General features: G+C 39.7%; 1 protein-coding gene across 2 annotated transcripts in view; it reads left to right on the top strand.

Moving 5' to 3' along the window:
- Smyd3 (SET and MYND domain containing, class 3) overlaps positions 1 to 12,510 on the top strand; it is a 111,654-nt gene that overhangs the window by 59,542 nt on the left and 39,602 nt on the right. For both annotated transcript variants that reach the window (XM_069833422.1, XM_069833420.1), the window contains one exon: positions 167 to 293. In XM_069833422.1, the coding sequence (XP_069689523.1) occupies positions 167 to 293 (127 nt within the window). The remainder of the gene's footprint in view (positions 1 to 166; positions 294 to 12,510) is intronic.

Genomic DNA, 12,510 nt, shown 5'->3' with positions numbered 1-12,510 from the left:
AATTTATTAATCTCCAAAACAGTGAAATTCTTCAAATCAAATTATTCTTATTCTGTTGCAAATTAATTACTCTCCATATGATAGAGCATATCAAGCAAATAGGCCTATGTATCTTGATAAATGTTCTGTCACTTCACTAAAAATGTGGTTTTCTTATTTGTTTCAGGATGTTGGAGACTTGTTCCAACCATGTTCTTGTTGTGGAGCACATGTAAAGTTGGATACATATAAAGAGTATCTTGAAGTGGAAGAATTTACAAAACATCAATTGCAGAACATGAAAGATATTGCATGTATCCTTTCCATTATCTTTTCATTAAGTTTAACATACCTATCAGTATACTGTAAACTTTGATATTCAGACTAAAATAAATTCATAAACATAATTGAATATCCACCCCCCTGGAATAAGGGTCTAAGACACATTGTTTCCCTATTCAAATATATCCTTATTCCCTGGGAGTATTCAATTAATACATAAGGTAAGGTACAAGTATCCTCTTATACGCCATGACACTTGGGGAACATGGAAGTAAAGCTTCATGCTTTCATGATCTCGTATTATTGTAAAAATAGGAAATCATTAATTAAGAGAGTATTGACTTTCCACAGTACAGACACAAGTTCAAATTTCAGTGATTCCAACAGCAAGATCTTTAAAAAACAAACAGGGTAGGTTTTCGTGGAGTATTTGCGTTTCTTCTGTCATCTGTTCATCATTTACTCATAAATTATAACCGTCATTCTGTTGCAGTGTGGTAAACCATGTGCAACATTGTCATGACTCTGTCCTTCTGGAGTAGTTGAACCAGAGGAAATGGGATTTGTTCACAAACAATAAGGCCGATGGTTGGTGTTGAGAGAGGGAATTGACAGTAGCAGCATTAACAAACTTAATCAAGCACTGCAACTCATTACCAAAGGAGTGAAAACAACTTCAATTGACTCCATGCTCCTTCTAACAGGATTACAACCAATTTCTTTAGTAATTGAAGAAAGAGCATTAATATTACATGAAAAACTGCTCAGGTTACCAGATGACAAATTTTGGAACACATATAATCACGCTAATAGAAGATTGAAACCAAATAAGCAATACACTAGAACCATTACTGAAACAACAGAATCCACTTCTCAAAAAAAGACATAGCATACTAACTAGACCTGGAAAAAGCTATCATCAAGAAGAAAACAACAATAGACGAATTGAGAACCCTAGGTCTAGAAACACTGCATAATAAATATCCAAAAGAAGACTGGTTGCATGTATATACTGACAGTTCTGAGACGACATATCATGCAAATGCCGGAGCAGGCATAGCAACATCTTTGCATTCTGTGCTCCAGTAGGAACTTACAAATCAGCTTATGATGGAGAAGTTGCAGCCATCAGCATTGCTCTAAATCAGTTAATGTGTCACTAGGAAAAGTTTAGAAAGGTGGTCATCCTCTGTGATTCCAGAGCAGCAATAGAGTGTATAAACTCCATTGAGACTCTATCCCTACAAATCCAGAACTACCAAAATACTCTACGCCTCTTAACAGAAAAAAATAAACAAGTAAAACTGAAGTGGATTCTTGTCCATTGCAATATACTTTATATGGAAATGACCAGGCCGACATATTGGCTAAAAAAGGTGCCCATATAACCCAAACAACGAAACAGCAAATGCCTTATTTTGCAGCTAAATTAAACATCAAGAATGTTATCCAAGAAGCTTACGCCCAAGATATTAAGAGCAGAACACAAGAGAAACACTGGCAAAGGGCCATCTTAGAAATACCAAATAGGCCAAGAAATGAAGCAGTCGCAAAGTTTCACTTATGCACTGGGCATGACTGCATAGCTCAACACCTCCATCGTTTTGGCTTACTACCAGACCCAAAATGTACCTTGTGTGATGTACAAGAATACACCTACTTCGCTGTCCAACCTTAACCAAAGTGAAAGAATGTTACCGATACTGAAAGGTGAGGAACTTAATGAGACAATGAAGGATATTTTCTTCTCCTTTTGCATTCTATGTCTTTTTTTTTTATTGAAGTTGTGTTTAGGTCAAAGATGTAAATCTCAGTACCTATCATTGGAAAATAATACATTTTTAAAAATATATAAAAAGTAAAACTTATAAAATAGTGAACTTTACATACCTCTTACACTGTGGAATAACCTATAACAAAATACAACATATTACATAAATATAATTGACATCATCATCATCATCATCATCATCAATAGCATTACTGCCTGATGTGGGCCTCAGCTTCCATTGATTTCTTAGCCACAATTCACCAATTCCTTAACATATAATTGACATCTGTAAATTAATTAAATTAACTATTAAAATATAAGTGATGTAAAATTTGTAATTTGGTTAATTTCAAGAGTTGTAATTTGTAATGTTATACAGTGGGGTCGATATAGATGTAAGAGCCCAAGCAGGAGTGGCTAGTTTGATAAATAACAGACTTAAAAGAACAATTAAATCTTATGAATGAATAAAGGGAAGAATAGTACTGGTAAATTAAACGTAGAAAGAGGAAACCTCACAGTTATAGGAGTTCATGTAACTGAAGAAGGAAGGAGTCTGACAGATTTTACCAATAGTAATTGCAAAAATTGTAAATCGATTTTCTAATAGTTTTAGGCGACTTAAATGCTCATATTAATAATTTCCGAATCCCAAACATCATATGTAATAATGGGGAACAAGTTTTACATTATAAGGAAATTAGTGTAGGCCTATACATCTTGATTACACACTTTTAACACTTAACTTAAAATTTGATAAATTTGTTATAAAAACAACTTTTCTGTGTTAATGTGAAACTGTGCTTGGTAATTTACCTTAGTTAACTAGTTTTGGCTTGATTTGTGGCCATCTTCAGAATTAGTATTTCCAATTTCTTCTCATGGTGCTTTGATGGTGGGTGCATGTAGGTTCAGTAGTGTGGTGTCATAGATTTAATTTTAGGGTGTGATTCCAGAATGCATTCATTCCATTTTTGTATCCTCCATACTGTGGACTGAGCTAGTTTTCAAGTGACATGCACAAGGTTTGCATTGTTTTGGAAAAAAAACGTGTGTGAAATATTATGATAGAGGATTCAGGCATAATCATATGTATGTATAATTCATAAAAATGGCCAAATGGACTGAGTGAGTTTTGAGATCACACTCTTCAATTATATATTGAGGATATGTTGTCGATGTGTTATTGTTTGTCTATACGTTTCGTACTGCTTTAGGATTTGGATATGAAATTTCTAAGATTGATATTGGTAATAGGTTATTATCTATTAAATTTTATTTATATGTATTTAGGCCTAATTTCTGGTTTTTCGGTTGAATATGAGGGTTGGATAAAAAGTAATGGCAACACTGCTGCTAAGTCAGCTGCATAAGTCAGATGATAGTCTCAGAGTATTGTAGAGCTGAGAACGAAAACTCGGATGAATTGTACACAGGAAGTGGGGTTGGTTCTATAATGTTCAGTGAAATACGATGATACCTCAAAGTACATGAAGATCATGAAGATAGTGAAAGTGCCCTAACGACGTGTTTATGAAGCTGGAACAACGTTCGTGGATCAAAATTGAAGTTGCACGAAGTCATAGTGCACGAAACTATTATCAGGGACTGCGTGAATCATGTGGCAGTGCAGTGTTGTCAAGCATACAGTGGTGTGGTAGATGAAAAGTGTTTTGTGAAGGCAGGAATACTGTTCAATATGACACACTATTGAGTTTCTTGCTTCCCTGCTGGATATTGATCGCTGATGTATTGCACATGAATTAGCTGCAGAGATAGGCAAATGCGACAAAACTGTGCTCCACATTCTGCATGATATTTTTGGGTTACGCAAATTTTCAGTGCAGTGAATACCCCATCGAAATACTGAGGTGCAACAATGGCAGCACTATGCAATTGCACAGGAATTGCTGAACTGCTACCAAAAGGAAGCTGACGACTCCCTTGGAGACAAATCCTCACTATGGACGAAATGTGGACTCACTCATACAAGCCATGCTTGAAGTGGCAGTCAAATGAGTGGTATCCCATCTCTCCTCATCCAAGGACAGTGCGCTATGCACAAGGTGGAGTATGACATCTATTGGGTAATACTGCACCATGCTTATACCAAAGCAGATGGCAGACACTGCCTACTACAGTAATTTCCTGCAACAATACCTTCGTCTAGCTTTAAGGAAAAAGCGACAGCACCTTCTGGAAATGACCCCTATCATCCTTCTTGACAATGTAGAGAGTCACTATGCTAACACCATGACAGATCTTGCGCGTCTGGTGATGAGAGGTACTGAAGCATCCGCCATATTGATCTGATATGAATCTGTGCGATTATGATATGATTCCTTCCCCAAAATGAAGAAACTTAGAGGGAAGCATTATAACACAAGAGGCACCATTATTCATGCCATAGTGCGATCACTTCGGGACATCGAAAGATGGATGCATTGATGGTGTACGATGTTTTCCGGAAGTATGGCAGAAGGTTGTAAAAATAGGAGTCGAATATATTCGAGGAATGTAAGTGGTGTTTTCTCTGACAATAAAGCCATTTAAAAATTATAGCACTGTTGCCATTGCCATTACTTCTTATCCAACCCTTGTATGTAGGGTTTCCATGTCTGTTTCTAGTTTCTATGTATTCTACATAGGACAAACTGAGAGATCATTTGAAACATGAAACAAGGAACTCACAACTACAGCAACACGAGAGCCATACTCAGATAGACTCAAAATAACTATGGATAACCTAACATCACAGTTCAAATGTCGTACCAACATGAAGTTCACAAAGATAATGAAATAAATAAATGTAACAACATAACAGGAACATTACAATACACACTTAAACACAAAGCACAGAAATACACTATAATAAATCTTGATAAATCAATAGCAATACCAACGGTTACATATGGATCAGAAAACACTGTGTCCAGAATACAAACTGCAGAAATGAAATTTCTTAGATCAATAGCTGACTACACAAAATATGACAAGAAAAAAATATCGACATCTGACAAGAATTAGAAGTAGAAGAACTGAATGGAATAATAAATAAAAACAGGAAAAACTGGCGACAACATATTGTAACTTTTATTCAACAACAATAATGCGACTTTTATTTACCCATCAACAATGGGTATTCCACTCAACACAGCAACATAGTAATCGTTATTGCACTCCACTGAACGACAATGACAATTCACGTATATTATTGAGAAGAACAACAATCTACTCCTAATTTCAACTAATGTTCCCAAAGCACAATGTACAAAACAAAACTGTCAGTTCTCAGTTCACTGTTCGTTCGCCTTGGCTAGTTCTGCTAGTTCTTTTAGCTCACTCAAGTTCACAGTACATCGAACCCCAAGCCTTCCGGATACAGTTCACTGTACTTCGAACCCGAGACTTCCGGATACGCTGCACTCACCTGGACGCTGCCACAGTTGCAGACTTACTGAAGTTCACTGCACGTCGAACTCAGGTTCACCTCACTCCAAGGCTTAAAGACTAGCTAGCTCTCTCACAGCTGACAAACTAACTGACTCACTCGAACTCAGATCCACCACACTCGCTGCCCAAGGCTGGCTTGCTCCCACTACTGATTCAACTGACTGACTCCTGAAGGCTGCTCGCGCTTTTATTTATTTAATCACACGTTCTCGAATGTTCTGTGTCGCGAAGCCTCTGGGTTTCCACAACATTCTACTTCCAGACGTTTCCTTACATCAGACCACTCCGCGCCGGGCCCGCAGCTCTCGCCCTTGCCATGCCGCGTTGCCCTGTAATCTTGTTCCTCCTCTCTCTGCGTCGTGTCCCAGTGCTCACCGAAGCTCGAGCCTCGCCTCCTGCACCTTCCTTCCTGCTGGACGCGCACGTACACTCCTGATGCATCCAGAATGTTCCGGCCTGCCGCCACATTGCTCTCTCCTTAGGACTGTTCATCCCAGACAGTCCCTTGGTAGGCTGCTAGACGGTCCAACGTTTGGGTCCTCCAGCTGCTCCCTCCTTATGGTGGTGTCATCCCATCTTGGGCTTGGCTGGGCGGCGATTACTCGTACTGCGTGGGCGCCATCTTGCTCTTCTACTTGATCCTCCAAAGAGAGCCCGCTGGTCATGGGTTGGTCTTCGGCCTCTATCAGGAACACTTCATCCTGACCAAAATGGAGTATATGGCATCAGACGTCCACCGTTGCATCGAGTAACCACATGGCGTCGAGTCCCAGGACAACGTCCTCAATGATGTTGGCGACGAACACCCACATCTCCAGTCTCCTCTTCCCCAAGATCAAATCCAGGAAAACCTCCCTCTGGATGGGCAAGCTCTCGCCTGAAGCGGTACATAGCTCATATCGATGCAGCGGCGTCCTCCCAGCCAGGCCATGCACGATTTCTGGCCTGGCGATAGTGAGAGTTGCCCCGTGTCCACCAGTACTCTGCATGGACGGCCTTTTATCCGTCCTTCAGCAATCAGCCCATCATTGCATCTTCTGTTGACTGGCTTCAGAATTAGCCGAGGGGATGGTGATGTTGGCGCCGACGTGCCCCTCCTAGTATCGGCCCCCTCTCTCTCCTGACTGACTCCCTCCTTAAGTGTCCAGGTTCGCCACAGGACCAGCAGGTAGGCACTCGTCTCTGTCGCTCGAGCAGCTTCGGTTTACGTCCCTCAATGTCTGTCGCTAGACCGATTGCAGTCCCTCCTCAAGTGTCCAGGTTCGCCACAGGACCAGCAGGTGGGCGCCTGTCATCTCTGTCGCTCCAGTGACTTCTGTTGGCTCTCCTCGACGTCGGCCATCTCTCTCTCCTGCCTGTTGCCAGATCGGTCGCAGTCCCTCATTAAGTGTCGCAGTCTGCTGCAGGACCAGCAGGTGGGCACTCCTCATCTCCGTCGCTCAGGTGGCTTCGGTTGGCATCTCTCAAGATCGGCCGCCTCCTAATCCAGTGCGGTGTTGAGACCTTCGTCGTCAACTTGGCCGCCTCCATCCTGAAGGCTGCCGCCAGAGCTTCGTTGATGGTGCGATGCTCAGCCAAGAGTAGTTGTCTGATCTCAGGGTCTCGAACTCCGCTGCCGAAGGTGTAGGCCACCTCTCCAGCGACGAAGTTAGGAGGAAGGTCCCTGAGGGCCTTATGGGCCAGCTGTTCTACCGCTATTGGAAATTCTTGTGGGGACTCGCCTGACTGTTGGACCCTCGTTTTCAGTTGGGTCCTAAATGCTGCCGCAAGTTTAATGGTCACCATAATGTCCCTCCAAGGCCTTCATTATCTCTGTGGCTATTCCCTTTTCTGGGATGCTGTGAAGGATCTCCGACTCCTGTCCCTGAAGCATGGTCAGCAGCTGAGTAGTTTTTTCTGCCGGCATCCACCCATTATGTTCCGTGATAGCCTCGAACTGGCGTCGAGAAATCGCCCAAGACGTCGTACCGTCGAACTTCGACGTCTTGACGTCCGAATGTCTGGCTGAAGGCGATGGTTCCACAGGGCTAATATATGGGGTCCTTAATTCTGTTGCCACTTCTTCCATGGCCCGTCGAACCTCTTCGGCAACTATCTGTTTCTGTTCTCTAGCCTGGTGAGTATATGCTTGTTTTCTTCAGCATGGTGATCCATTAACGCGAGTATGTGCTTGTTTTCTTTAGCATGTTGACCATTAGCGCGAGTATGTGCTTGTTTTTCGCAGCATTTTTATCCAGCAACTCACTCATCTGCTCTTGACGACGCTCGAGAGCGCGAATTTTGCCGTCAAAGTGGTCTACGTCCTGTCTTAGTTCGGCCACTCCTTCGTTTACAGTTGCAAAATTCTCGTTTAGTTTGTCAAAATCGGCTTTAACTTCATCTTTCACGCTGGTAACAATTCCGTCCACTTGCATCGAAACGCTATCAATTTGCGTAGTGACGTCATTAATGTGCTAGTTCATGTTGCTCATATCGCTTTTCATGTCTGTCTTTACTTCACCTATGTCGTTTTTCACCTCACTAATGTGCTTGTTCATGTTGTTCATGTCGCTTTTCATGTCACTAATGTGTTTGTTCATGTCCGTGGTGGCTTGCAGAATCTGCTGTCCACAATATCCTACTTTTGACATCAAATGTAACTTTTATTCAACAACAATAATGCGACTTTTATTTACCCATCAACAGTGGGTATTCCACTCAACATAGCAACACAGTAATCGTTATTGCACTCTACCGAATGACAATTCACATGTATTATTGAGAATAACAACAATGTACTCCTAATTTAAACTAATTTTCACAAAGCAGTATGCCTACAAAACAAAACTGTCAGTTCTCAGTTCACAGTTCATTCGCCTTGGCTAGTTCTTCTAGCTCACTCACTCAAGTTCACGGTACATCGAACCCCAAGCCTTCCGGATACAGTTCACTGCACTTCGAACCCAAAAATTCCAGATAAGGTTCACTGCGCTTCGAACCCAAGACTTCCGGATATGCCGCACTTGTCAGGACGCTGCCACAGTTGTGGACCTACTGAAGTTCACTGCACGTCGAATTCAGGTTCACCTCACTCCAAGGCTTGAAGACTACCTAGCTCTCTCTCAGCTGACAAACTAGCTGACTCACTCGAACTCAGATCCACCTCACTCGCTGCCCGAGGCTGGCTCGCTCTCTCGCTACTGATTCAACTGACTCCTGAAGGCTGCTCACGTTTTTATTTATTTAATCACACGTTCTCGAATGTTCTGTGTTGCGAAGCCTCTGGGTTTCCACAACATTCTATTTCCAGACGTTTCCTTACGTCAGTCCCCTCCACTCCGCGCCAGGCCTGCGGCTATCTCCCTTGCCGCGCTGTGCTGCCCCGTAGCCTTGTTCCTCCTCTCTCCGCATCGGGTCCCAGCGCCCACCGAAGCTCGAGCCTCGCCTCCCGCACCTTCCTTCCCACTGGACGCGCGCGTACACTCCCAACATGGCCAGAATGTTCCAACCTGCTGCCACAATATAGACAAGTTGACAGAAATCAGAATCCCTAAACTATCCTTAAAATACCAACCTAAATACAGAAGAAACTTGGATAGGCCAAAGAAGAGATGTTCTAAATAATATGGAGTTGGAATGGATTAAATAGTCCAAATCGTGGAGGAGGAGGCTTTGTTAAGGGCCAAAAATGTGACATGTTTGGAGAAGGATGAACTAACTTGTTTTCCTCTGAAAGTGAAATTTAACCGAAGCTTGGTCAGAGGCAGAGAAGTGTGCTCTCTGGACAGATGCCAAACACGAAGTACTGAGAATGCCAAAAACTCCATATTTTATACAGCTTCAAGTACAGTTGTTCTAGCAGAGAATTTTCGAGAAATTTGTGTAAAAGAGAAAGATATAAGAGGAGAGAGCGAGATGGAGACAGAAAGGAACTTAGAATTCTCTGAAAATATTACTAATGCTCTGGAAGGACGAAAGAGTAAAACCAATGATTGAACAACAGTCTATTTAAGTCACAAGGAGAAACCAAATCTCGTCAGTATTACAGATTTAATTGTTATCTATTAATTAACATAATTGAAAATAAGACATTATTCTAGTTTTATTTTCCATAGGCCCTGGTTCTATCGAAATAAATAAATTCGGACCAATTTTTTTAATAAAAAATGAGTGTCTTGACGTTTTCACTAATACAACTTAGATCGAGCAAAATAGTTGTTTAAAAATGTCATATCATCACTATACACAGACTCATGTTGCATGCAAATCTCTAGCTTTATTCTAGCATCTATACTGTGTACTAATAAACAGAATACTGGTGCCTACTAAAGACAAATGTCATATTTGAATTATTTGTCTCATTATTGTAGTTTGAGGAGTTCTTTCTTCAATACATGATCAATCGATCATTTTTGTTAGGAAATGATTTATAATATTTTTAGCTAGTTTTAATTTTTTTATCAGTAGTGTTTGGTGAACTTAATGAAAGATGTGCTGTCCTCAAGAGACATGGCTTAATCACTCCTGAAAGTGATTTCCGAGCATTAGTCTATAAACAGATAATATTGTGTTATGACATTTTGGCCTTTATGCAAAATATAGATATGCAATGTAATAAAATCAATTTATTTTGATACATTGAATAATAGTTAACCTTTTATATATATATATATATATATATATATATATATATATATATATATATATATTAGGGTAATCAAAATATGATGCATTCCACGTCAAATGGAACAATTTTTAGGGAAAATTTAATGCATTATTTTTATTCTCTTAATTTTTTTTACTGTATCTACAGGGAAAAATATGAGCCAAACAGTTTTCCTTTTTTAATTGAGTCATTTTTTTAAGTCGTCACGATTTTTTAAATATTGACAAAAAATGAGGCTGTTCAGCACATATTTTCAGTTATTTTGAAATAACTCGACAAGTTTTTATCACAGGAAATTGAATGTAGGCTCAAATGAAAGCCAATTAAATTACCTTTTATTTAGTATCAGTTTACTTGTCTTTAAAACCTAAACTACCAGTTACAAAAAAAAAAATAAAAATAAAATGTTTAATCTCCTTTAAATTCCCTACTGTAGAGAAACTGTAGACTTTTAAGTAAATATTTATTTTATCTTACCGACGTGGCTGTAGGCTACTACCATTCTTTCCGACATGCACTTATCTGATCTCATTGCATAGTGAGTGTCAGCAAGTACCCTTGAAGGACAGTGGGTGATATTTGATAAACTGTTTCTACCAATAATTTAGTGCGCGATTTGTGCGTGAATGGAGCTAGTTTGTATGTAGTCATTTTGTTCTGTTTCTAAAGAAGAAATATTCTTTCATTGAACATTTAATCTTCATTCCAGTAGCTTGTTGTGAACCACTTTTGGGTAACCAACTGCCTGTATGTAGGCAGTAAGAGTCGAACTACTATCCAGATGTTGCATGAATACAGGAGGTGCTTACTTAAATGTGATGTCATTATACGCCACTGCTTCATTCCATACAAGATGACTCCTCATATAAAAAATAACACAACATCCTTCCGTGCCCCTACTACTTATTGGTTCCTATTTTCCCATCTCGTGTGTTGGGTTATGAATGAACAACAAATTAAATAATCATTAAGATAAACATAATTATAAACCACGCAAAAACTTTCAGGGTTTGAAATGGACATTTTCACGAACCACAACGCTTTATTTTCGTGGACACAGTGCTATTGTTGATGGTGGTATTAATGATGTTGAGTATTACCATGAAATATAGCATACACACATCAATTATTATTATAAAAATTTCGGACACGTCTTCAGAATGTTCATCCTTTTATATATACGGAAACCACAAATGGTAGTCACTTCATTCAGCCAAAATACACACACACACATATATCTGTGTGTGTGTGTGTGTGTGTGTGTGTGTGTGTGTGTGTGTGTGTGTGTGTGTGTGTCTGTGTCTGTGTCTGTGTGTGTGTGTGTGTGTGTTTTTTTTTTAACAGTTATTTAATTGACGGGTATATTATTACATTATAACTGGCAAAAGAAATTATTTATGACTGGAAACTTTGTTTCATCAAGTCTTTGAAATGGATGCTCAGGTCTCAGTTTAAACAATATGAAATTAGACCTTGCCTAGCAGGGCCTTGGGATATCACAGGGAACAGGAGCTCCTGGAGAAAACCTCTGTTATCTAGGATATGTTGGGAATGAACTCGGATCCACAGGATTATAAGTTCAGTGCTGTAACCACTAGACCACCATGGAGGCACCACAAGTCTATTCTTAATTAGCTTATACAAATGTTACAATACAATAAAGCAATGCCGATAGTGATGCTGTCAGTATTTTTAACATTTTACTTTTTTAACAATTTAATTCACACTTCATTGTAAATTGTATCGAAATATCATAATTAATACGAAATTTAAACGATCCAAAATGGACAAATAGCCATTTCTTACAAGATGGAACCCAGTATTATACTGTGGACAGAACAAAAAGGGTCCTGAAATTCACGAACCAGAACACCGTTCATATCTAACAATGGTCCAGCCTTGTCCTGCCTGCAAATTACATTCTTTCTCATAGACTTAGTAATTAGATTTTCATCTCTTTCATATACCGTATTCTTTTCTGTGTTTAGGAAAAGGCACGTTTTCTATCAAGTCTTCGAAAATGTGTGGCTGTATTTTCAGACTGAGGACTAAGTAACTTAGCATTCTATGCTCCATAAAGAGGTTTTTGTCCTGCAGTCAATAGGCTGGGATACAAACACGTGTATATTTGTTTACATGTGGAATGAAATGAACAGTTAACATTAAACACTTGTTAGTGAAGGACTGTTATTTTGGAGTTCAAAAAGGTTGTATGGTTTAGTGCGAGAATAGAGATAGCTTGTATGAGATCATTCTGTTCTAACTTTAAAATTGAACAATGAGTGCCAAGCAGTCCCAGTTTGATGTCTGTATTAATTCCGTTAATTTAGAAAAATATGAACAAAAAACTTGCGAAAAAGTTAAGATGAATGCTTCCAGT

Source organism: Periplaneta americana, chromosome 8 (genome assembly GCF_040183065.1).
Source record: "Periplaneta americana isolate PAMFEO1 chromosome 8, P.americana_PAMFEO1_priV1, whole genome shotgun sequence".
NCBI classification, from domain to species: Eukaryota; Metazoa; Arthropoda; class Insecta; order Blattodea; family Blattidae; genus Periplaneta; species Periplaneta americana.
This window is presented reverse-complemented; position numbering and strand designations above follow the sequence as displayed.